This window comes from Gossypium hirsutum, chromosome D05, assembly GCF_007990345.1.
Source record: "Gossypium hirsutum isolate 1008001.06 chromosome D05, Gossypium_hirsutum_v2.1, whole genome shotgun sequence".
In the NCBI taxonomy this organism is placed as follows: Eukaryota; Viridiplantae; Streptophyta; class Magnoliopsida; order Malvales; family Malvaceae; genus Gossypium; species Gossypium hirsutum.
In genome coordinates this window covers 1,496,869-1,523,242 of record NC_053441.1, presented here as the reverse complement: position 1 = coordinate 1,523,242, position 26,374 = coordinate 1,496,869, and the positions used below count along the sequence as shown (strand labels likewise).

Here is a 26,374-nt window from a genome sequence, read left to right as displayed (position 1 = left end):
ACATTAAACAATCGATTCGGTACCAATTTTGGGCGTTACGAGGGTGCGTGCGTAACCGACTCCCGAACCTATTTTCTCAAATCTCGTAGACCAAAATCGTTTTAAGGTGAGTCGATCACACCCCAATAAAAGATCGGTGGCGACTCCCATTTTCATTTTCAAAGTCGATCCCCGTTTTTTTTTAAAATTTAAAAATGGTTTCGACAGCGACGTTGACTAAAAAATTTGTATTTTTTTACATTTTGGTCCATATCGACCTCGATTGAGCAAACGAGCTTTCCTAAGCTTGTACAAGACATCGAATTGATTGTATAACGATTAATACACATGAATTACTTGTAGTTAAATGTATATTGATTATCCAATTGACTGTTATAAATTGCAGTTACTCTGGCAACGAATGTGATACATTGTAGCTCGAACCCAGCGACATGGTCGAGTATCGTGGTTTTATATTAAAGTTGTTATTTTTCCAATATTAAAAGTTACTATTGTTAGCCAGTTAGTGACCAAAAAGTTCAAAATTGAATAGTTGGGGACTAATTTGTAACTTTTTATAATTCGGTGATAAAAAAGAAATTTATTAATAGTTAAGTAATATTTTGTAAATGAAAGATAGAGAGAGTAAAACGCGTAATCCAGTGTATACACACTAATAAGCGCCGTGTTAATCCATTTCCAGAACGAAAAGACGAGCAAAATTAGGGACCCCCGTTGCCTTCATACTTTGTATTAGATTAAAAGTTGTCTTATTGATATCATTAAACTTTTAATTTTTAAAATCAATTAAGCCAAAAACCTGATATCTCTAAACCTTCAGTTCAACGATTCTAACCCATTTATTGAAAACCAACAACAAAGAAAAAAGAGACCATTAGTCAAATCTAATCCTCATTTCCGGCCATACATTGGACCTACATAAAATAAATTCACAAAATATGACCCTCTCCTTTTTAACTAATAATAATCAAATTCAATGTACATCATTCTCCCTTAGAGCCTAAAAGCTCATGCATCTGCCTCTTTAGGCCCCATTAAGTATTTTTCTTTCTTGGTGAGCTCTAAGGGTTTGACTGTCAGTTTTTATGGGTTTTAATCATATTTAAAACATCTAATAACTTGTTACACCATATTTATGTAAATGTTATATTTTTTAAAATTAAATAAAACAAAGTCAGCTAAGTATCATGTTCTTTAAAAAGGTTTTGGTAATCAGATATTTACATGATTACATGATTCATCTTTAATCAGTACCTAAATACTTTAATTACCAAAATCTTTTTCAAAATATTAATGAAAGGAACTTGCCCTAATCCTGATTATTGGTTCACGAAATGTAAACATCAGTAATTTTATATTTTTGGGTAATTTTTTATAAGTCCGTGTGAAGTATACATTTATTTTTCATATTTAATGCTATAGTTTTTTAATTTTGAAATTTTAATTATTACTTTCCTTGAATTCATTGACTACAATAATATAATTTCTTTTGTGAGTATTTCCTGAACACAACAAGTTAAGATAACAGTGTTCATGTAATAATTAAATTAAAATACATATAATAAAATTTAGTTTTTTTAAAAAACTTTTTCCATTAATTTGTAGAATTCTAAAATCATCGATTACTTGACAGAGATAATTTCTTTATAATACAAAAGAAAATTATGATTGTCAACTTGTTTTTTGAACATCAAACCAGGATTTATGAAATATATAATATTAAGAAAAAGGGGTTATGTTCCTATACTTTGAAGACGTAACATCATCCTGGAAATATATAAATTTGAAAGGCAAGATTAACGAAAAAGGAAAAATGTAGTGGAAAGTGGGAAAATAATTACATAATCACCGCCCACAATTGAATTCAATGTTTAAATTTCAAAGGCAAGTAGGCGATAAGCAGGGGTGTTAGTTGCACTAAAAAAAGGTGAGGAAAATAAAAAATAAAAGAAACAGGTTCCGAGGAAAGATACATTGCATGTGCAGTGTATAATGTATATGCAATAAAAAACACGTCAAATTTTCAACTAATAATTAACTGGGAAATTCTTTTTTCTTATTCCACAACCAAATAAATACAACTCTTGTGTTCTGTTTCACCTAAAGCACAAGAAGCTTTGCTTTTTCCTTTCTTCTTTCATTAAGAGTTTTTAATTTTTTTTCCCTACTTTGTGGGGTTTCAGTATTCTTTCTTTTCAACAGGTTCTGATGCATTCAAGCTTTCAAGGACTATACTTGGTCTGCGTTTTTCTAGCGTTTTCTATTGTTGGGTTTTGCGTTTTGGGGTTAAAGGCTTTTGAGAAACGTTTTTTCTTTCAAGTTCAATCATGCCTGCTCTTGTTAATTACAGTGGTAAGCTTTTTTCTTTTCTTCTTTTTTTGTGGGTAAAGATTGGCTTGAGCTTATAGATATGTTTATAATTCTCAGATTGATGATAGAATTTTAAGCATTATATGTTAATATAGATATCCTTGTGGGTGTTTTTATGCTTGATTTACTTTACAAGTCTGGAATTGGTTTTAAAGCATGGCTATGTTGGTTTTTAGCTAGAAAAACTAAGTCAAAGGGTTTAGGAACGATTAGTTACATGAATATGTGTTGCGGGCTTGGATCCTTGAAGATTTGCATTAAAAGTTGAAAGCTTTGCATAGTTTTAAGGTTCTTCCTTGGTTGTCTTTTGTTTGATTGATCTTGGAAAGGGGAAAAAAAGGATATTGTAGGAATATGTAAGATTTTCACTTAGCTTTCCTTTTTTTTTTTTTTGGAAATATTCTGAGTAGGTGGTGATGATATGTTTATTGGAATTTTCAGGTGATGATGATTTCTATAATGGAGGGTCCTTTTATACAAATTCTACTGACTTGGGTAGATTGTGTTCAATCAGTTTCCAAGTTGATGTGTACTGCCCGCCTCGTAAAAGAACGCGTATTAGTGCCCCATTTCACTTTGGAGAAGCTGAGGTTGAGCAGAATAAGCAACCATCGATCGATGTCCTCCCTGATGAATGCCTTGTTGAGATCTTTAAACGCATTTCTGGGGGTAAAGAAAGGAGCTCCTGTGCTTGTGTCTCTAAGCACTGGCTTATGCTTCTGACCAGCATTCGCAAGGGTGAATATGAGTCATCAAAGGTGGTCAAGGAGAACGTTGGTTCGAATTCGGGTGATGTTGAGATGATCTTATCCGAGGAAGATGATGGGTATCTTACAAGGTGCTTAGAAGGAAAGAAAGCAACTGACATGAGGCTTGCTGCGGTGGCGGTTGGAACAAGTGGTCATGGTGGTTTAGGAAAGCTTTCTATTAGGGGAAGCAGCTCTTCCCGTGGAGTAACTAATTTCGGGCTGTCTGCCGTAGCTCGTGGTTGTCCTTCTCTAAAGGTACTTTCTTTGTGGAATGTTCCGCGTGTTGGAGATGAAGGTCTGTGCGAGATAGCTAAAGAATGCCATTTGTTGGAGAAGCTTGATCTTTGTCAGTGCCCCCACCTTTCAAACAAGGGGCTAATTGCCATCGCCGCCAACTGCCCTAATCTGACTGCGTTGAGCATCCAATCTTGCCCAAAGATTGGTAATGAGGGCCTCCAAGCTATCGGAAAGCTTTGCCCCAAGCTGCAGTCCATCTCTATCAAGGACTGCCCACTTGTTGGGGATCATGGAGTTTCAAGCCTGTTGTCATCAGCATCTTCCGTCCTTTCAAAGGTTAAGCTTCAGGGTTTGAGCATCACAGATTTTTCTCTTGCTGTGATCGGGCACTATGGCAAGTCTGTGACTAATCTAATGCTGAGTGGTCTACAAAATGTGAGCGAGAAGGGATTTTGGGTGATGGGTAATGCTCAGGGTCTGCAAAAGTTGGTCTCTTTTACAATTGCTTCTTGCTGGGGAGTAACTGATGTGAGTCTTGAAGCCATTGGAAAGGGCTGCGCTAACCTGAAGCAGATGTGCCTTCGCAGGTGTTGCTTTGTTTCTGGTGATGGATTGGTGGCTTTTGCCAAGTCTGCCGGTTCTCTTGAGTGCTTGCAGTTGGAGGAGTGCAACAGGGTCACTCAATCCGGGGTTATCGGTGTTCTCTCAAACTGTGGGTTGAAATCTCTTACCCTAGTAAAGTGTATGGGAATTAAGGATATATCCTTGGAAGCTCCTTTGTCTTCCTCTTGCAATTCCCTTAAATCCTTGTCTATAAGGAACTGCCCAGGATTCGGAACAGCCAGCCTGGCTATGGTGGGCAGATTGTGCCCTCAGCTTCAGCATGTAGACCTGAGCGGACTTTGCGGCATTACAGATGCAGGTCTTCTGCCTCTTCTAGAGAATTGCGAGGCAGGACTTGTGAAAGTGAATCTGAGCGGCTGCTTAAACTTGACTGATGAGGTCGTTTTGCACTTGACCAAGCTACATGGCGCAACCCTCGAGTTGCTCAATCTCAACGGTTGCAGAAGGATTACTGATGCAAGTTTGGCTGCAGTTGCAGAAAATTGTGTTTTCCTCAGCGACTTGGATGTGTCAAGGTGTGCAATCACCGATGTCGGTATTGCAGCCTTGTCTCACGCAGAGCAACTCAACTTGCAAGTCCTTTCGTTTTCAGGTTGTTCAGGAGTATCAAACAAAAGCATGACCTTCCTAAAAAAATTGGGCAAGACCCTGGTGGGGTTGAATCTCCAGCACTGCAATTCAATCAGCACCCAAACCATTGAGCTGCTCGTGGAAAGCTTGTGGAGATGCGACATCCTTGTCTAATCGGGGGTCGAGCCACTGAACAACTACACTTCTGGCGTTAAAGACAGTAGAAATATCAATCTCGTATAGTCATCTCCCACGGGTAGCAAAAATATTTGGCACAGTTTTTCGGTTCAACTAAGTAGCCATGCGGGTTGGCTCTATGACTTGGTTCTTTTTCCTGGGGACTTGGGCTCTTTTGCAGATGGCCTCTATCCATCTCAGTTTTTTGCAGGCTTTCTATGTAAAAGTCTGTTGTAAATCAAAGCCTCCCTTCACCTGAGGCGATTTCATAGCCATGGTTCCTGGAGAATTTCATCATCAAGTTATGGTTTTAAGTTTCCAATCATCATCATCATAGCTTTTGGTTGTATTTCTGTTGGATGTGCCGTTCCCTAGTCGGTGTTTTAGCTTTCGTTGTTTTCAATCCCATGAAGTATGTTGTTTATATCAGTCGATAAATATCTTTCTTTCAAGTGTGTTCTAGTGTGTGAAACTCCTCTAAGGCGGTCCTTGAGTGTTTCCTTTTCAACTTTGGCTATGGTAGTGGATCTCTCATCTGCTATAACAACCTTCGTTATAGTCGTGTTGTTTAGTTTTGTTTTGCAAGTCCTTGTCTTGTAGGTTTTTCCCTGTATATATGAAACTGCAACTACTTTGTTATTATCAATAAAGCTTGATATTTTACTCTAATTTTAATATTTATTTGGATCAAATTTAGAGCTTCAACGTGTTGAGAAAGATCCGAATTTTCTTTAACCAAGAAAGTAGAGTCCCCCTTTGAATTCCCTAATAACACCATAAAAAAAGAAATATCCTCATTGTTGCGCAATCTCATAAGATGATTAAAACAAAGAACAAAGAAAGGTATATATATATATCCACTTTCCGAAAATGATAGAACCCTAAGAACCTCAATGAAACGTTTGTTGAATGCTGCTACTGTTTAGTAGCTTCCGTCACAAAGATCAAATCCCGATGGAAGAAAAATGACAGAAAAAATGGGAAATTTTTTTACAATATATATTGTTTTCCAATGTTCTTGGATTTTTAAGAGCAATCTTTCAAATTAATTATTTCTAATGTGTTACTGCCAAATACATATGCTATTGGATAAAATCATAAATACCATGTTTAAAAAAGTCAAACTTTCAAGTACCAAACCCCTATTAATTAATAAACCGAAAATCAGTGTTAAAAAAATTGAAATTCAGTGTTGCCGAGACTTGAAAACAGTATGACGATATCAAGCAGATCTCTCTTAAATCTTGAAAACTGGTTTCCTTCTTTTACACCCAAAGCTTACAAAATTTCAATCAAAAAACAGAAAGAAAAATAATCATTGCATGCACTGTTTAAACCAAAGATATACAGTAATAAAACATTTAGGCCTTTAGCTGCTTTAGCATAATAATATTAAAAACCACTAACGAGAGACAATATAGAGCTAAATTAATGTTTATGGCACTAGAAAAAAAAAAAAGTAGAGAAGAGACCAGCAGTTTGACAATGGGAGATTCATTGACAACTACAATAGGGTTTAGCATTATATGTATACATTAATTTTTTTTTGGGGGGGGGGAGAGGGGAGTCAAGGTTGGAAGAATTTATTCCCACATTTGCATTTCCAGGCAAGCAGATAATAGCTTTCATCACCTTGATATGAAGAGCTTCGAGTATTTCTATGATTAGGAGAAGCAACTAAAGTAGCCATGCATGGTCTGCAACTGAAACACTTGTTCACACACTTGGGTGGCCTCGAACCCAGAACTGTTTTCTCTTGCTTTAAATTGTTATCATTACCTGCTGTTACTGATACTGTGCCCCAAAAAACAATCCATGAATAGAATGTTAGTACACATAACATTAACATATATGATGATGACAATAAGCTTCATATGTGTCGTGTTTGTTTTATTTACCTGATTTGGAAGGGAAAAACGTGAGGTAAAAGATGAACATGACACTGAGAACTGTGACTTTTAGTTCAAGTGGGTTGTGTTTGAATGAAGCCATCATCAGTCTTGTCTACAAGCAGCAGCAACAGCAGCATAGAGTTTTAAGGAATGGAGATTGTTTGTTTCTCAAGGAATTAGAAAGATGTGAATATTTTGATAGCAATGAGAAGAAGATGATGGTTGGGGGGGGTTAATTTGCCTGTAAAAACAAAAGCATTTCTCGTCAGTTTCAACTCAAAGCAACTAAAGAAAGAAAAATACAATGCATCTCTGATGTGAATTTAGTGGGGGGGGGGGTCCCATAGAATATAACTTTAAAATTTATTTTTTGAAGTCTCACAATCAAGAAATAGTTACTCTCTGTCTTCATGTTTCAGGATGAATTGACTGAAGTTACATCTTCTTTCATCTTTTTGTAAGCTGGCTTGACTCTCTTTCTTCACTTTTTTTCCTTTTTCCGTATTTTTTTTCCGAATTATTGAATCAAAGCCCACCAAATTCCCTTTTTATTTGCTTATAATATACTATAATTCATGGTGAAAGCTTTATATACCGTAGTAATTTAGATAGCCGTACCGTACGCAGCATGTTTGAAAATCATGTTTACGTAAAGAATGGGTAGTATTGTATATGAATACAAACAGACGGTGAAAGACAATTATTTGGCTAAATAACGTGTAAGACCAAGGGATATAGTACATACAAGTAATTAATTTGCATGGAAAGTGAAAACCAAAATCTATAAAAAGCCTAAAACTAGAGTTTCTCAGCTTCCAAAAACTTGGTCTGCTTCTCTCCCATGGACCCAAAGCTCCTTCAGAAAAGTCATTGTCCTTCAATTAAGCAAAGTAAAAAGAAAAAAAGGTGAAGTAATGACCTAAGCTATACAATCGACGACCAGATGATCCAGTGGTAATATGATATTAGAGTGGCTACACCAGCCAAACAATACAAGTTAAAAAAAAAAAAACCAACAACATGAATTTCACTTCCCCCTCACATTGTGGACATCAAGGATCCATATTTTGAAATCTCTTGGTGAGATTTTCGTTAGTGGTAACATCAAGCATGTTATAAGAAATTGTTGATAGTGTGTAGTGCAATCTTGAGAAGTTATGAATTTTTTCGTAAAATGTAGTCATCATAATAACACCTTATCGAAATAAAAAAAAATGACGAGTCAAGAGCTATTGATAACCTAAATGAGGATTGTAGATTCTATTCGAAAAGTGCCAAAATCATTTATCACAACTATTAGGAGCATCAATAGAGATTATCTTAAAGCACATCTCATTTCCAAGAACATAAGTTCGAATCAATGGTATCCTTAATTAACAAATGTCTCATCTCAACCAAAGATGGGAGAGGAGAGATAAAAAAAAAAACACAAATCCTTTAAAAATTTGCATAAAAATAATTAAAAATAACAAACAATGAACAAAGCCTTTTTATTATTTTTTTGAACAATTGAAATAACTTTTTCAGGATTTGTGGCTACCTCTTCAAAAAATATTATTTTTAAATATTAAACTTGAGTTCTTTCTTTAAAAGTACAATATATCTTATCACTCATCCAACACTTGTTGATTATGTTACTCGTGTTCAAATGTTTTTTTTTTGTTACAATCCTACATCATTAGCAAGTATTAGCAAGTAACTTTTACAATTCAATTCCACAACATAAATATAGGAAACACTTTTGACTAACAGACCAAATATTCGAATTTGTATTCAAATGATTTATATATTAAGATTATATGGTTTTCTGTACCTGTCTCACAAATTGAACTAAGTTTTTATTTAATATATACAACATCCTTCATAAATTAAAAAAAAACTAGTAAATGTAGTCTCGAGATTAATTAAGGGCCAGTTCTTCAATGCTTTTGAAAAAGTACTTTTGAGAGTGCTTTTGAAAAGTTTGGTTTAAAATTTGGGTGTTTAGCTGTCAAAAAGTGCTTTTGAGAAATAAAATGTTCATTTTAGACATATTATTACAAGTAACAAATATGCATTTAAATAATATTTAAATTAGTTAATATTATTATATTTTAGTAATAATATAAAAAAATTATTATAACTTGTTGTTAATATTTTAATATATGAAATATAAATTGTAAATATTTTTAAGCAATAAATATTAATTATTTATAAAATTTAATTAGAATATATAAACTATATTTTAAATATTTAAATATAACCATTAAATATTTGTAATTAGTATTTTAAAAAATATTTTTTTTAATTTTTAATTAATGATTTTAACACAATTCTAATTAAGCACCAAGAAAAAAAAGAAAAATACTATGTTATTGGAGAGGTGAAAAAGTAATTAAGCACCAAAAATACTTTGGGGAGAGAAAAAGCTAAAATTTTTAGCTTCTCCTTTTCAGCTCTTTTTCAGGAGTGCTTTTGAAAATCACTCCTGAAAAACTAAAAATTTCAACTAAAAGCAGCTTGTTCTTCACAACTTTTCTGAAAAAATACTTTTAGAATCAAAAATATTTTTTTTAAACAAAGAAGAACTGGCCCTAAGTTATAACAGCTACCATTGCAAAGCCGAGGGAGAGCTCAGCTTTTGTTAGTAGAAAAATAGTAGGTTAACAAAGCGGATGTAATGAAAGGAAGGTTGTTAATTATTGATTTATTCTGTAAAACAACTTTGGATCAAAGTAAGAAAGAAAAAAAATAACTTTTATTATGGTTTTCGAGAAACAGTGAAAAAATTACAACAAAAACCAGAGTGTTACCACTCCTAGTGTGACTTACATATCTTTTTAGGGAATAAAACATTAATAAAGCAGAGACCAGACCTCATCTCTTTTTGTGGACGGCATGAAATGACTAAAGTAAAACCAAATTCATGACTGTCATAATTTGTGTTATTCTAACTTTTTTTTATTTAGAAACATGTGTGATTTATCAAAAAAAATATATGAAAATATTTACTGTTTACCGCTGAACATATAGATAAATATACGACACTGTAATATAAATTCCTTTTAAGGAAGAAACTAGAAATGGAGACATTCCTACTTGTTATTATGAATTTTTTGTTGTGAGTTTGAATAAACGGCAGTGACGATGATATTAGATACTGTAACAATACTATAACATAAGATAAAAAATAAGCTAAATATATTATACTATACCTAATTACCCAACTAAACTCTCTCTAAATTTAGTATTACGATTGCAGGTTAAAAAGAAAAGCCAAAATGGCAGCAGAAAAAAAGAAGAAGAGTGCACTGGTTTTATCTCCTCGATGTTAAAAGAAAGAATTCACAATTAAAGAAGGGTATTTAATGATAGCTAATAGGTAAGAAAAAATACAGACCACATGGGTTGATGTCTGATGAAAGGGCACTCTATAAGTAGTCCTGTTGTCTAATAGTAGGCCCTTGTACTAACTACAACTACTACTTCTACTGCTGTCTTTCACAACTGTTGCTGTTCCCCTTTATTGAATGAGAGGGCCAATTTAAAGAAAGAAACACACACACACACACACACACAAAGTCCTTACATAAATTAATCCTTTCCTTACATAAATTAATCCTTTGGGATATGGTTTTAAACCCCAGATAAAAAAGATTGAATTTGTAGGTGAAAATGTTAAACGAAATAGGTGTGTTAATGCTAGCAGGGCAGTATAATGGGAAATAGTAGGCTGCCTATAGGAATATGGTTTTGAAAATGTTAACAATGATTGCAGGATTATTTAACATTAATTATAGCTACATATGTTTTTAAGAAATGGGTTGGTTTTAGTGTAGGGTATCCACCAGGTTCAGCAGTAGCAAACAGTGGTGAAGATTGCTGCTAATCTACTCAACTGCCAATGACAGTAAATAAAACAAGTAAAATCCAAGACAAACAGAGAGGCTCCATTTGCAAACATGGAGAATTGAGCTTTGATTTGAATCATTATTATTGCAGTTACGTAGCATATCATTGAATTGAATATGGTGTAGACATTAACACGTGATGCTTTTGCCCCAAAAAAGAAAAGAAGAATAATCTAAAAATATGAAGAGTAACGGGACCTGCATTGTAATGCATCGGCCCCATAGGTTTTTTTCTCTATGGAAAGGGAAAAAAGCAAGGAAGAAGAAAAAAAGGGACATTCATATGAACCTAGCTAGCTACCATATACACATCAACATGGTGTAATAAATTCTTTTGATCCTATTCCTGCATCTTGTAAGGATTTCATGGTCCATTAACCTGGAAAAATGATACGTACACGGCAGACATAGTTTTATAGCACGACGGTGGGTTGGTGAAAGCTTTAGAGACAAAGGTGAGTCCAAGCCCATACAGGTACACTATAGCTTTCATGTATGGTATATCATTCTTTTACATGTAAAAAAAGAAACTAACCAAAAGTCCACGAGCAATTAATTGGCGATTGGTACATATCCTTATCGAAGTCACGAAAAGTTCTGCAAAACTATAAAGCGGGGATTGGTGTAGCCCATATAGGGTTGGCAGCTTAGAAGAAAAGACTAGCAGCATAGATGTTGTAATCATGAAATGGAAAATTACAGGGGATTTTATCAGTCTGCTATAACAAGTTCACCTTTGGTGTGTAAATATCATGTAAAAGAAGATGGATAGCAATGGCATAAATGGTGCTGCAAGGTACATGAAGATGAAAATGGCACAAGGAGAGACAAATAACATGAGAAAACATTCCTCTGACAAAGCCAAAAATGTAGTGATTGTGCGACCAAGTTGTGAGATTTGACTACACTCGAAAATGAAGGGAAAAAAAACAGTACGCATGTCTTAAGGATAACAGGAAATCTTTCATTATGATGAAGAAAAGAAATTGATACTGAACATGAGTGAAACACATTTCATGATTAACTGTTTATCTATTTAAAAAACACATGCGATAAAGAGAAACAATGCATTATAATCGAGGTGTGCATTTTGAAATTTCATTTTATAAGTATTAATAATGGTATCAATGGACAAACTCATGAATCAACTTACATGTTAAAACCGATCGAAATAATAAAATTGAGTTTCATCCGTTTAAATTGGTTAGTTTTGAAAGTTTAAACTTTATTTTTAATTTTATATTTAAAAAAAAAACATTGGTGAAAATTTTCATGAATTAGGTTTATATTTGTCAAAATTCATGATTGCGGTGTTCTAAACCATCTTTGTTTCATATGATAATGGGATTTATACATTTGGTTTTTATGTTATTGGGGTTTGCCATTTTCTCGGATGGACTTCTTTTTCTTTTTGCGTGGACAAGACTTAAAATCGTGAGGAATTATTACAGGAGAATTAAATGTGAATGTTAGGGTTGGGTGGGGTATTGGGCTTGAGTATGGTTATTATTGAGTGCACCTAGTTTTGAAATTCAAAACCAACTGCAGAAATCAATTATCTTGGTCAAATAAATTGAAATTTTGACTAAACCCATTTATTTTTGTTAAATCGATATGATTTACTTTGTTAACCCATTTTTCCGCACATGGAAGAGGTCAGCTAGCTTCCACTCAGGTTTGGATAACATATTTTTTGCTTCAAATCACTTTAGTCTAATTCAATTTCAATTTTAATAATAAATAATTTATATTTTTATTTAATTTTAATTATAATATATATATATTAAATACTTTATAATAAATAAATAGTGAAAGAGTTGTGGAAACAACTGATTATTAGAAATTGTAAAATAAGTTAATTCAGATTGAGTCTTAGTTTGATTTACATAAATATTATTGTTAATGTAGGAAGGCATGGGTTCTAGTGCGTTGAAGCGCATTAACCTCCTATTTATAAGTTGGGGAAGAACTATAAGTAATTTTAGGCATTATGTAAAAAAAAACAGATATAATGAGAACTTATATGAGATTGTTCAAATGATATATATACAAAATATAAATTTTAAATATCTTTTAAACAATTTATATATAATATTTGAAAATTTTAATTTGAATATTTCAAAGGGTCAAACTGTCCATGTGTTCAATATTATATTGAGTTGGGATTTTATTTTTTGATTTCGTGTTTTACAACATATAGATCGTTTAAGGGAGATAAAATTATAATGAAGACAATATTGAAAATGTTGAGAGTTGTACTTATATTTTAAATATTAAAATTACATACAAACATAACTTTTACAAAGGGAAAAAGTGTATCTCATATAATTATTATAAAAAAACATATATATTTAATATTAACAGTTAAATGTCAACTGTATGTGGAATATAATTATATATCCAATATAATCAAAATTAGGTTACTCAAAAGTTAAAATTACTTACATATATATATATATGAATTTGGATTGAAATGTAAAATTGACAAGTTTTAAAGAAAATTTTGATTGTTTAACGTTGTTTTTGTCGTGAAAGTGGTTTTTTTTTGCGGCTCTTCCATCATGGTCGAAGAACATAAACCCATTGGCGCCTCTCAATGGTTCTCTTATGAAAATGCTGATCTACATTTAATGGCTGAGAATAGTTTCCATGATTTTATCATTTTGGGTCCTTGTTAGGGTTTTCCTTATCTGGGCTTTTATTTCATTTTCAATCACTTCCATCGCAGTATTTATAAATTTATTTCATTTTGGGTCCTTTTTAAAGGTTCGATTGACCAACAGTAATGTTGAAAAAGAAAAGAAAAAGATTGTTTGAGATTTCAAAATGCTTGACCTGAAAAAACGCGATAGAAAAGTTTGAGTTTTGTGAATGATGAATTGGTTACATTTAAGTATGTATATTCGAGTCTTATAATTATTATGTGTATATTGATGGACGGAATGATTTTTTGGGAATAAGTTTTTCAAGTGTTTTTTTTAGGACATGGACTTGAATTGTCAATAATAAAAAATATTGTTTTTTAGAGGAGGGTTTTGCCTCACCTTCCATACAGAGTTGTGTATGGTTCATGGAGGAGAGCACCCTTGATTGTACATGAATGTACGGCCACCCGTCAAGAGACAACATGAGCATCTCGTCATTGGTGGGATTCGAACCCTTAACATATACTATATAAGTCAATTGTTAGGATATATGGTACTATAGTTGAAGGCATTCTTCTTCATGAACCATACACGACTCGCCTTAAAGGAGGGACAAAACTTTTTTTGGGGGGACAATGTTGTCAATTGTTAGGGGATTGGATTGGCATTCTCGAAATCGACACTCCAAAGACTTCTTTCGGAAGAATTGATCCCTCTCAACAGTGATTTTTTTCTTTCTAAATTTTATTTTAAAATCAAGTCTATTATATGCGAATCTTGTTCGAAAATATTTCAAATTAGAATTTGATTTTACTTTGTTTTGATTTCATTCTAATAAGCTATTAGATTAGTGACGAAAAAGTTTAAAAAGGAGCAAGCTCTCTTAGTATATATAAAAACAAATCTCCATAATATTCTGATCATCTTCTTTTTGTACTTTTAAGGGTGAGTTTGGATGGACGGTGCATTTACTTGCGGTTAGTGTAAAGATAGCGGTGGCGGTGAGATTAGATACTGTAGCGATATTGTAGCGTGAGACAAAAGGTAAACTAAACGCACCATACCGCACCCAATCGTCCATCTAAACCCACCCTAAGATTATATAATAATAGTTAGTTTTTAATTTTAATTTTTTATACACATTAATGTTTTATTTAAAAAAATATAAATTATATCATATAAATTTTGACATATTATTTATTTAGTTAACATTTTTAATAATAAAAATTTTAATTGATATCTAATAATTTGAGACCATAATTTGAAATATTTTAAAATCTAGACACTAATTTAAAATGAATATAATAATTTAAGAATGTATTGTTATTGCTTTGAATGTCACTTCAAATATTACACCAACTAGAAGAATAAATAATTAGAGACTGCAAAAGACAAAATTAGCCTTATTGCAAGTGGGTAGGCTAAAGTGTAAAGACGAAATTACTTTAGGCGGGACCCATAAATATAATAAAAGGGAGCTGCATCCGTCCACTTATAACCAATGAATAGCACACCCCAGACGTGACGGTCTTGACTTGACGCCTTCTGACACTCCACACCGTTGAGCCCAACCTCCCTGGCTCCACCACTTCAATATGGCTTGCTTTCAATTTACACCATCGGTCCCACATGGGTCAAGACCAGCCACTTATGTGCACCACTGGCACTTTCGTAATTCAACCCAAACCCAGGGCTTTTTAATTTTTCGTGGGTGTATACCGTGGGAAAACCCTTTTCCTAGGGGAATGAAACTCCTCTGGTATTTATTGTATCACGTGTAGAGGATGAATCAGAACCGTTGAATCACTTCGGGTATACACGAGACGGTGATGAAGGGTTTAAGGTCACGTGACATTTCCGGTGGGGTCTACTGCTCTTGAATGTGTTAAAAGTGTACTTGTCCCCTTCGAGCATGACTATGGAGAAAAAGTTCACTTATTTGATTGTGCCAATTCTAGGGACTGTTTGGTATGATTTTTTCTTCTTCTAAATAATAATGTAATTTCATAAAAGCATGAAATTAGAAATTAAAAATTAGAAGCTAAAATTACTTGTTTAAAGTTGTTTATTATTGTTATTATTATTAATGGAAATAAAATCATATTTAAATTTAATTTAAAAATGAGATTCACTTTAAATATAATTTAAAATTAAATATTTTAAAATTCAAAGTTTTCATTTTTACTTCCGTATCTTATTTGATAATATATAATTATAATTTTTTTGAAAGTATTATGTAATTATTTTTAATTGGCTGATTAAGAAATATAAAACTGATTATAATTAATCGATAATGATATATTGTATTAGTCACAATTTTGAGTCCTTTATACATTGTGATTATCGTATGATGTTTAATATTGGTGTTAATTAATAAGAACAATTAAAAAAAAGTTATTATAATGTTTGATGTGTTTAAATATCACCAATAAAACAAATATAATTACGGGTTTAAAATTTATATATTTAAATGTCTAATTAATGTAATTATATACCATTGTTGATTTGTAAATAAATTTTAACTAAAAATAAAAAAAAAACATATTTAAAACTTAATTATAAAGACGATTTCCATATATGCTCCCGTACCTTTTATATTATATATGCGATTTATACAAATTTTAAAGGGAATATATTCATTTATACCGTTGCAAAACTACAACAATTTTATATATTTTCGTATCTTTTTATACCATTAATATTTTAATGATTCAACTATTAAATTTATCGACATAATTATACTTGTCATACATATAAAATTTTAAATTGATTTGATATCTCTAACCTATCTATCTAAAATATTATATCTATTAATATTTATTGGATGATTAAATTTTTTACATAAAATAAATAATTTATGTTAAATTTAATATGCGTAATATATATTATTAGAATATAAAATATAAATTTATATAAAATACAAAATATTAATAACACAACCCAACAAAAACGCACGCTCACATCAATGTGTCAGATCAATCACTAAAATCAACGGACCAGATCGTTTCCCTACTTCACCTTGGTCTCTATATAAAAATCCCTCCACCGCCTCGTTTCTTCCCTCTCAACTTCTGTTGTTAACACTGCAGTTGCAGCAGAGAAGCGAGGGTCGAAAAATAATACTTGTCGTTGGCTTAATAATAAAAAATATCCTCTCTTTTTTTGTCAACATTTCATTTTAGTACAAAAATGCTATTAAGGAGTTCGTCAATACCGATACGTGACTCATGGGTCTCACACTCGAAGAATTTCTCTCCTGCGCCGGAGTTATTGCACCAGAGTTCCCTGACCCGAACCGTTTCATGTTCGTGCTCCATTTCTGCAGGGTCGATCGACGATTCGAGTTGGAGGATGATGAGGACGGTGTCGGATACGGATTTGAGGGATCTGGTCGTCCCCCAGATGAAAACCGCTAAGAATAATAACGTGCTCTTGGATGGGATCTGTGTCGAGGAAGAAGAGGTGGAAGAGTGTGGGATAGGCGGTGGTGGGGGACAAATCTTCGGCGGAGGAAGAGGAGGTGGTGGTTCGGACAGTGAGGATAACGAATGGGGCTTTTGCGATTCGAAAAACGGAAATGATAGTACCGATTTGTATTATCAGAAAATGATCGAGGCTAATCCTGGAAATACACTTCTCCTCGGCAATTACGCTAAATTTTTAAAGGAGGTAAATTTGCTTATACATCGATTCAAGTCTTTCATCACAAAAAGAAAAAAAGAGGATTTGAATGTAGAGTTTGAATCTGACGTTGGAAATCCGTACAGGTACGAGGGGACTTCGTGAAAGCCGAGGAATATTGTGGGAGGGCAATATTGATAAATCCGAATGATGGGAATATTTTGTCTATGTACGCCGAGTTAATATGGCAAACTCACAAAGATGATCGGAGAGCTGAAGCTTACTTCGATCAAGCTATTAAATCCGCCCCTGACGACTGGTAAATACCTCCAAAACTACAACGGATTTTTTTTAATCATTAATAACATTTAACCATATATTCCTTTTGATGTAACTGCAGTTTTGTGCTAGCATCATATGCACGATTTCTTTGGGATGCTGAAGAAGAAGAAGAAGAAGAAGAAGTGAGGGAAAATACGAGTGAGAGATTAGAACAGAGCTTTTTCCATGGAGCTCCTCCATCGCCTTCTCCTTTGGCGGCTGCTCCTTTGTATTTAGCAGTTTCTGACTTTTGTTAATATGCCCTTCTTGTTTTGTTTATATATATATATGTATGTACTTGTATAAAGGATGAGATTTGTAGTTATGGAGAGAGCTTTTCTACATTTCTCATCGTTGGAGCCGTATCATGTAAAAAGGTCAAATAAGATATGACCAATGACGCAATCTCTCTAATGATGTTTTGCATATGTTATGAATAAAATTGTTTAGATTTATGTTTTGCGTTGGTGTTTCCCTTGTATTTTAATTATGTGTAAATTGGTTAGCCATTTTGTCAATTCTACTGGATGACGCTGCTAACCACGATGGTTTCTGAAGAGATTGGTTCCTTATTGTTGATCTTATCACGAATGCTACAAAAGCCACAGTTTTTTCTTTCTTTCTTTTTGAACATTTTAAAATCCTTGTCACTTAGAAGTGTTATTATCAGATTTCATCATTATTCCAGGTTTTGCAAAGAGAAGGAATGTACAGGAATTCCCAGGAAGACGACCAACATAATTCTGTTTCTGAAACTGGAAAGGTGTGTTGGGTACTAACAGGGACATCAATAGTGTTTTTTAGCTAACAATTTGTAGAATGCAGCATGCATGTATGAAGAGGTAAGAATCAGACGTGGTGCTTCACCCTTGAACCATGGAGATGGAAGCAAGCAATGACAAAAAGTCTAAATTTGCAGTCAGAGCATTTCACGTGAAATCCGCCACGTTAACACTGTGATCAGCAAACACGTTATACCGGTCCCGATGAAATTTACAGTCAAATCTCTTCTAGATCAAAGATAGATAGGATCACTTCGTATGGTATATGAATATCTATAAAAAAATTGAAACATAAAATGACGTCACTAGCGTTACGTGCGCTCTTCTAATGAAAAACACTTGGTATTTGGAATTAAAGTATTTTTCATTCAACTTTTGAGTTTAAAAATGGAAATAAAATATCTTTATTTATATTAACTATTTAAAAAATATATATCACTTTTAACCGAGGTTTTAACAATCAAATGTTTCTTTGAATTAGAATTAATTGATTGCTAATTTTGGATGAAACCGCAATTAGTTATAGATTAAGAGGACGGATTGATGATTAGTTGTTTTTACGGGATTTTTTTTCTTTTGGGTAAGTAAAAGAGGGTTGCACCCTATCAAATGCGAATCAGTCCTATTTCAATATTTTACATTATTATATCTCAAAAAAATATTTTAAATTATTAATATTTGATATTTTTATTGCTGTAATATATTAATTATATGATATAAAAACACATTTACACATTGATGGAGATGAAAATGGGAGTATGTATTTTATATAGTTGGATCCAAAACTCTAGGACAACAAGGTTCAGAAACATCATCGTATTGAGCATTTGAGCTAATGGTTCTCGGTAGCTTGCTTTAATATAGTACAGGTTTTAATCCTTATATATAACTTCTGTTCATACATAAAATTTCTTCATGTGACCTTGTGGGAACTGGGAAGTGCCTATGGGTTTAAATCAAACGGTCCCAAATTTTGGAAAAAACAAAAGAAAGAGGGTTAAAACTTAAAACCAAATGTATCTAAAAAGGAAAACGAAGAAAAGAAAAAAAATAAAAAGTGTAAAAAAGGGTGCTTTAGCACTTCGCACAGTGAGTGTGATGCGTGATTGCGTGTGCTGAGACAAGACACCCAAATGGAGAGAACTACAGAAACGACACCGTCCTACTCAATGCAAGTTCCCCAGACAATAGAGCGCGGCGTCGGTTGCAAGCCAAGGACACAACCGCCGCATCGACCTCTGGCTACACCTTATGCCCCTCAGCAGAACCAATCCCTACGCGGCCGCTTTCTCTCCAAACTTGTCGATCCGGCTTGCCGTCTTGTAGCCGGCGGCGCCTCTAGAATCTTCCCCTCTCTCTTCTCTAAACACCTCACGAACGATACCCTCCAGCCGCCAGAACCCCAAACTCATGGTTAGTTTTTATTTTTTTCTCTTCATATAAAAGAACGCGTCTCTTCGTTAAAATTTTTCTCTTCTTCGTGATTAGTAGGATTTTTTAGTGATGAAAAGTAACTTTGTCAGTGACAAGCGTGGGAGAATATTTGGGGGTTATGTTTTTCTGATTAGTAGCTCATTAAATGTTTTAATGTGATTACATGATGAATTTTGTTACTTTTTCTGTTGGAAACAGTGAACTTGGGTGAAGATATAGAGGAACATCCTAGTGGCAAAGATCAAATTTCTTCTTCAACTGTAAGGATTTTGTTCACCAAATCCATATATTTGTGTTAATCGCATTAAACTCTGTTAAATCACATTGTACTTCCCCTATTCAAGTGAAAAAAAAGAGAGGGGGTTAATTTAGCTTTTCTTAATGAGTTAGCATGAATGATTATATTTGCACTTTTTTTTCTAGTTTGGAGTTTCTAAAACAGCTAATACTAGCGGAACAAGTGATGGATCAAAGGCTGGTTTTGGACTTTGCTGAAAAACGAAAAGGTGCTGACAGTGAGATTAAGGATGACAAACTTTTGGAAATTGAGAAGCTAATGGAGGAGAAAACATTTTCAAGGTGAGTTCTTGTTGTTATCCGGTGGGATTATACATTCTCTCCCTGTTCTTCATATCCCAGCTATTATAAATGAGCTTGATTTTTTATTTTATTAATTAATGATTTGTTCTTTCATCCCTCTCTGCACACTTATTCATATATCCCTGTTTGTTTCTATATTTCAAGAAGACCATTTACTTGGTGTGAAGAGCTGATTATTATCTAATATGGCTTTTAACATCTATAAACTGTATCCATGGATGAAATTAATCATATGATTGAGATTATGAATTCAAGGTCTGCTGATGTTCCTAAAGTTCATCAAGAATGTAAGGATATAATCCTGTCCGCTAGAGGTGCCAAAGATACTATAGGTCCTCAGAACCTGAGGAGGCCAACGGAAGGAAAACAGGATGATTCAAATAAAGCTGTATGGGATGTGGCAACTCCCCTTCCTAAACCAACTGTGAGTGAAAATCATTATAATGAACTTGTATTTTGGAACACTGGTATCTGCGTGAAATACTGAGGTTGATGCTGTGTCTTATTCTTATGTTAGTAGCTGTACATGTATAATCCTTGTGTAAAAATACAACTTAAGAGTATGTTGCCCCAACTCTTTATTTTCCTTGAATTTTCTGTTTGCAACACCTCCTATGGACATGGTATGGGGTCCTGTTGTCTAAAGTCTAAATGTACAGAAAAAACTTCAAAAGAAAATTGAATCTGTTACACTCACCCCAGTTAGAGTAACATAGCTTGTAGAACCCTTGCATTTGGTTTGCATCAACATACAGCAATCTATTTGTTTGGTGGCTAAGACCTTGTAATTTTAGGGTGTAATTGGATGAGAGAGTATATTTTAGTGTTCCGGTTGGTTTAGAAAGAACAAGATTCAATTTGGGCTAAATGAAAAAAATTTGAAATAAACATCCTTACCAATTTGGGTTATGAGCAGTAATCTCATTGGTGGTTTCACTTGAGACTTGAAGGTTGCTTTGGTGTGGGTTCAGCAAGGGTTTGAATTGATAGGTGTCAATTTTCTGGTTTTAATAGAGCTAGTTAGGTTGGTTGTGATGTGAACCGATGCCATAAAAGAAAGGAGACAAAAGATCTTGCATTCTCACCAAAGCTGGAATGCTTCACCCTTTAAGGTAGAATTCCTTAAAACATAAACTGAAAAGAGAGAATAGGAGCTGTGAGATTCTTATAAGTTTGTTCATTTAGATTCTTAGGTACTTATTTGATGGAAATAATTATAACTCGAGAAGTGATAGGTGCAAATAATGTGCACTTTAATCACAAGTAGTTATGATATGCATGTCGATTTAATTATTCAATCATAGATATTAAGGAGCTGCAAATATCTCATAATTTTTTCCATTGGGAGGTTGGATGTGCATAGGTGCTTATATGATGGATATCTAATAATTGTAACTTAAGAAGTGAAAGGCTCAAATGGAGTGAACTCTTTTTCTAGTAGTTATGATATACTTGTCAGTTTAATAATTTTGAATAGACTTGTCATAGATAAATAATCTAATAAAGTTACTTAAGCTATTGGCCGATTGGGAAAAGGAAGGCTGGTTAGGATGAGATTGAGCGCTTGTGGAGCTGCCAACATAAAAGGGAAATTTTCTGATGCATACTAGTTTATCCACTCTCAGGGCATTTCCCCCAATTTCGTTTCTTTTCTATTGTATCAGTTAAGTATCTCATCTCTCAGTCTTTATCTGTTTGTCGATCTCTGTAATATGTTAGTCCACGCAGAGAGTTGCATCGTTGGGCACGCCTAACATATGTCAATTGTTAGGTACATTGAAACTTGATGTGCTTGTGTCCTTCGTATTTTTTCCCTATTTATTTAAAATTTTATTCTATGAAACACTGCAGCTCCCAAATGAAACTGGATGCTGACCTATTGAACTTGCAAAAGCATACATGACAATGAGGACACCAGAAGTAAACGTAGGTTCTAAGAGTGCTATATCAAAAGATGAAAGACCAATAGTGCTCAGTGACAATTTTGAATCAGAATCATTTGTTCCATTGCCTTCACCCAAGTCATCCACATGTTGGCCGGGTTCCATGGTACAGGATCAGCGTGGTTATCTAACTCCACACAGTCAAAGAGGCAGATTTGGGCTTCATAATATTCCAAGAACCCCTTACTTCAGAACTATTTATTCAAAATCTAAATCAAAGGTGTGGAACTTTAAAATTTTGCACCTATTCTTCTATGATTACATCTGATCGACTGCGTGAGAAATATTTTTTCTTTTCTCTTCCTTGTATGTAATCAGTTGGATCATGTACAAGACAAGGGTAATGGTTTCCTGAATGGTTCATTCTCTCCCTTGCAGCAATTGCAAACTCCTAGATATGGACAGGTAAGTTTTCATGATTAGCAGCCATAGTACTACTACTCATTATACTTCCATTGTAGTGCTATAAATATAGGGAATCAGCTTCCTCTTTCTTGAAAAGGAAAAAGAAATGGTTACATTGGGATTAATGAAAAGGGAAATTGAACCTTGACCCTCACATAGAATGTTAATAACTAGGTCCTCAATATGGATTCTTGGTTACTTCCAGTGCGTCGACAAGCATGTTCTATGTTTTCTGATGGAGTCTGTGTTATGTCATTTTTGTAATTGTTGTGGCATAACTATTATCTAAAATTGTTTTCAAAGGCCATTTAGGCATTGCTTGGTAGGAAATAGGAAAGATACAAAGGGGAAGAACGAAATGTGTTTAATCCGATTGTTAAGCTCTAAAGTAGGAAAGTGGTTATGGAAACTAACCATTAGACTAAGAAATTTTTATTCCCACCCCTTTTTATCCTTCCTACGAAGCAAAGCCTTGGGGAAACAATGTGCTTCTAGGTTGAACAGAGTCTAATTTATGTATTTTTGCCCCTAAAGCTGGACATGGTCAAAAGCTGAATAAGGGAATATTCATCATGTTGTAGGTAGCTATTGCCTATTTGAAACTTGCCTTTTCATGACTTGAACTATTATTGTTACATCTATTTAACTTGAGTCCTATACTTGTTTGAACACATATTTGAAGTTGAGGAGCAACCTTGCAGATGATGGCCATGGAACTGTGCGATCCATTCGCAGGATTTGACGTAATGGCACTGCAGAAACCCAACCTAGAGGACCTATTTATTCTCATTCGTTGTTAAACAGTCCTTTTCCAATGGCAAATTCCAATGTTTCCAAGGGCGTATTTCCTTCTATCAAGAACAACTTGGAACAAGGAGTGATCAGTATCTCTTCCAATTTTTCAGTCATTAGATGGTAACAGAAGCTCCGAGATCAATATCCCACCCGTACATCCACATTCCAGTCATATGGAAAGGTCAATATTAGAGCACCTAGAGCGAAATCTAGTCACTCGTAAGGAGAAGTCTGAGGTGTTAAAGATAGCCACTTCAAGTAAAATATCTGAATCTTTAGATGCTAATGCTAACCGTTTGCCATGTTTAGGACTTGGTTCTTCTAAAAGCAAGAATCAAATCAACAACAGAAGTCCTGCTCAGTGGAATGAAGATAGAGGGAAATCATTTTCTGTGCCTTCCCCATTGAATACCATTGAAGCTAAGGATGTGAACAGAACTTCTGCTTCAGAGTTTGAAGCTCATAGCACTATTACAATGTTTGGCAATAATGCCGGGTCGTCACTAGATTTTGGAAAATTTCAAAATTCTCAAATCAAGACTGCACAGGAGGTACTTCATTCATCCTTCTATTATTGTTGTATGACATTTTGCTTAGTACTTTCCTAGTAATTTAAAGTTAAAACTAGAAGCATTTCAATTAGCTGTCAATATCTTTTAGAAAATTTAGTCTATTTTACCCTAATTTTTCTGACATGCTTTATGGGAATTATATCAAGTGCACTATGGTGAATATATCAACATCATTTTAATCGTTTTGTTGTCCCAATATCCCAGCTTGGAAAGTGAAAGAGACATTTTATTTTTGTCTCTATTTTTCTTCTTTCATGCCAAGTACATTGGTGACAAGATGTACCATTAGTTTACTTCCCTTTTATAATGCAATTTTGAAATTTGTGGGGATCACGAATCTGGTGAGCATGATACTACGCAGGAGCACAGTTAATCATTTTATGTCTCATTTGTTAACTTGCCTATGTCTATCAAAGAACTCATTTGTTATATATGCCATTTATTTATCTGCCCATTAAGAACTCATAAGTGTACATCAATTTTTTGAACAGGATCACTCAAAGGCTGGTGCTTCAGAAAAGCCTTGTAACTCCATTAAAAATAAATCGGTTTTGGCTTCTATTTCTGTCAGCAAGCCTGAGCAACGGTGGATATCTACTTTGGATAATAGCACTGGTTTCACTTTTCCTGTTTCTGCATCTTCTGGTGTGTCTTCTGAGCCTTGAACACCATCCATCATGCCATCACTATCAGGTAGCAGTCTGCATCGACCCAAAGAGGAACATACAGGGCCTTCATTTAGCTTTGGCGGCTCAAACAGATCTTCCGCGGCCTTTTTTTTTCTTTCCCTTCGACAAGCAATGTCCGTACCCATGTCGATGCTTCAGATAATATTTTCAACTTTGGATCTGATAGGCCATCAAGAATATCTTTCAGTTCAGTAAGGAAAAAAGCCATATGCTACTGACAGAGGAATGATATAATTCTTTTTCCCCTTAAAAGAATTTTAGTGCGAGTTGGGAGTGCAAATTATCTAAAGCTGAAACCTTAAGACTTTACTTGATTTATAGCACTTAACCCTCCCTTGTTTCATGGTTGATTTCTTCGTTGAGGTTAAGGCAGTGTTCAAACTATGAGGTGTGTGATTCTCCATTTGAGGGGAATATGAAAGAAACAGAATCATGTTAAAAGGCCCAGAAATTGGTTCTTTGTGAGAATATATCTTTATAGGATAGATGATGCTTTGTTCCTTTTTTTAGGGGCCTTTTTGGATCATCCTGGTTGATGTTTTTATATGAGTAAGAAACAAAGGGAGGGGAAGATGAGGGTGGACGCGGCTGGATTTGTGTTCACAAATTATAGAATTTATATACGTCGAAAAGAATAGGGGATGGATGCCATTGAACAGGAGGAATCACATATTGGTCCCAATTCAAACAAGAAAGAATATGTGCCTGTTGTTGGGGGTGGGGTCTTGAAAGGAGATGTGTAAACTGGAAGAGAGCAGCCATCAGCTGGATTTGAAGCACCAAAAACAAAGAGTCCAATGGGTGCGGGGGGAAAGACAGAAGCCAGTCAGTGAAGTCAGGCTTTGAGAAATGGGAGGTGAAATGACAATGAAACCAAGTCATTGAATTTGACATTTCAGATTCTTATTATGTCAGACCTCCTGCTACTCTTGCCCTTTTCTTCTCGTTTTTTTTCTCCCACACTTATATTAGAGTTGGATATCAATTTAATTATAAAATTATTAAAATATTTTTCTTACGATGATGTTCATAAAAAATTAGGATTTATGATATAATAAATTTTATTATATAATATTTTTCACTAACGTCGAAAATGTGTCATAATTATATATATTTGTTAATTATGTTATCTTCTTCTTCTCCCTATGGAGAAAAAAAGTAAAATCCATTTCCCAGCTTGAAATCTTACTACAATCCAATTTCAGATCCCGAGGGCATCCAATGATTATAATAATATTACATTACATGCACCTCTTTGAATTTCATAATTTTTACTACTGTATTTTATTCTCACTCTTTCTTCTCTTTCAAACTAATTTTCTCCATTTTTGTTCTGTTCTTTCCCTTTTAACTTTGACATAAATAGTAAAAAATCTAAAAGGAACTAAACTTTATATTTATATACATGTACTGGAACCCAACTAAATATATAGTTTGGTATCTTTGATTAGCATGTACATCCACTTCTCTTCTCACTTCACTTAACATGTTAACATACATACATTAGGTGAATAGGTTTTTCAAGTTAGCTTTGCAAATATCACATATAAAGTCATAAAGGATATAAATGAAAAGATTCATAAGCCTAAAAGTTGATTGATTTTTGTGGTTTATTATGTCATTTCTCTTTTCATCCCACTAATCAAACAAATTTGGATTCATTAAGGTTTCTAATGCAACCCAAAGAGAAAAAGTGTGGGTGTTTTAATATGTAGGTTATTGATTCAAAGTTGTAATTTGCTATCTTCTTGAGAAAAGAGCAGAGTGGGAAATTGGGGGGGGGGACCACATTTCCACTTCACATCACACCCAGTTGTTTTCAAAGATGCCCTAATTGTTGTCTCTCTGCATATATATATATAAAATGCGTCTCCCCATTACATGAAATCCAATGATATCGTTCACGAGGAAAAGGAAATTTTTAATGATTCATAAAAAAAAAAAGCAGTTTGAGAATAATTACACGAGTATAAGCACGTTTCAGTCAAACAGTTGAATGCAAAAATCACAGGCTGAAAATACATACATACATACATACATACATGATACATATATATT

General features: G+C 33.9%; 3 protein-coding genes and 1 long non-coding RNA gene across 10 annotated transcripts; 3 read left to right on the top strand and 1 right to left on the bottom strand.

The window, feature by feature from the left end:
• Window positions 1-1,930: 1,930 nt before the first annotated feature.
• Window positions 1,931-5,396, top strand: LOC107907332 (EIN3-binding F-box protein 1). The gene is made up of 2 exons (XM_016834675.2): window positions 1,931-2,352; window positions 2,812-5,396. The coding sequence occupies exons 1-2, from the start codon at window positions 2,328-2,330 to the stop codon at window positions 4,722-4,724; spliced, it is 1,938 nt and encodes a 645-aa protein (XP_016690164.1). The 5' UTR covers window positions 1,931-2,327; the 3' UTR covers window positions 4,725-5,396.
• Window positions 5,397-5,956: 560 nt separating this feature from the next.
• On the bottom strand, window positions 5,957-6,919 carry LOC107903301 (uncharacterized). The gene is made up of 2 exons (XR_001685754.2): window positions 6,626-6,919; window positions 5,957-6,521 (listed from the first exon to the last, which is right to left on the bottom strand). It is a non-coding gene; the product is annotated as an uncharacterized lncRNA (long non-coding RNA).
• Window positions 6,920-16,211: 9,292 nt separating this feature from the next.
• On the top strand, window positions 16,212-17,556 carry LOC107907331 (uncharacterized). The gene is made up of 3 exons (XM_016834674.2): window positions 16,212-16,823; window positions 16,922-17,094; window positions 17,176-17,556. Exons 1-3 carry the CDS (start codon window positions 16,344-16,346, stop codon window positions 17,351-17,353), a joined length of 831 nt encoding a protein of 276 aa, XP_016690163.2. The 5' UTR covers window positions 16,212-16,343; the 3' UTR covers window positions 17,354-17,556.
• A 1,275-nt stretch (window positions 17,557-18,831) lies between these two features.
• LOC107907329 (uncharacterized) lies at window positions 18,832-25,334 on the top strand. Of its 7 annotated transcripts, XR_005913550.1 has the most exons (9): window positions 18,844-19,291; window positions 19,511-19,572; window positions 19,736-19,891; window positions 20,168-20,336; window positions 21,764-22,075; window positions 22,174-22,260; window positions 22,943-23,274; window positions 23,365-23,606; window positions 24,119-25,334. XR_005913550.1 is itself a non-coding variant. In XM_016834668.2 (5 exons), the coding sequence occupies exons 4-5, from the start codon at window positions 23,229-23,231 to the stop codon at window positions 24,290-24,292; spliced, it is 552 nt and encodes a 183-aa protein (XP_016690157.1). In that variant the 5' UTR covers window positions 19,901-20,336; window positions 21,764-22,075; window positions 22,174-22,260; window positions 22,943-23,228; the 3' UTR covers window positions 24,293-25,334. The 7 variants fall into 7 exon arrangements, 4 of the variants coding, with proteins under 4 accessions (XP_016690157.1, XP_040948988.1, XP_040948989.1 ...); XR_001686874.2 differs by having other exon boundaries at window positions 18,832-19,291; window positions 22,962-23,606; XR_001686873.2 differs by having other exon boundaries at window positions 18,839-19,291; window positions 22,943-23,606.
• The last annotated feature ends 1,040 nt before the right edge of the window (window positions 25,335-26,374 follow it).

What these genes read in the sequence shown, in the direction of transcription:
- LOC107907332 (XM_016834675.2), top strand. Translation starts at nt 2,328, where the DNA reads ATGCCTGCTCTTGTTAATTACAGTG. An exon ending in TGCTCTTGTTAATTACAGTG is followed by an intron (nt 2,353 to 2,811) that starts GTAAGCTTTTTT and finishes TGGAATTTTCAG; the next exon opens with GTGATGATGATTTCTATAAT.
- LOC107907329 (XM_016834668.2), top strand. Translation starts at nt 23,229, where the DNA reads ATGGAAAGGTCAATATTAGAGCACCTAGAGCGAAATCTAGTCACTCGT. An exon ending in AAATCAAGACTGCACAGGAG is followed by an intron (nt 23,607 to 24,118) that starts GTACTTCATTCA and finishes TTTTTTGAACAG; the next exon opens with GATCACTCAAAGGCTGGTGC.
- LOC107907331 (XM_016834674.2), top strand. Translation starts at nt 16,344, where the DNA reads ATGCTATTAAGGAGTTCGTCAATACCGATACGTGACTCATGGGTCTCA. An exon ending in ACGCTAAATTTTTAAAGGAG is followed by an intron (nt 16,824 to 16,921) that starts GTAAATTTGCTT and finishes AAATCCGTACAG; the next exon opens with GTACGAGGGGACTTCGTGAA. An exon ending in AAATCCGCCCCTGACGACTG is followed by an intron (nt 17,095 to 17,175) that starts GTAAATACCTCC and finishes ATGTAACTGCAG; the next exon opens with TTTTGTGCTAGCATCATATG.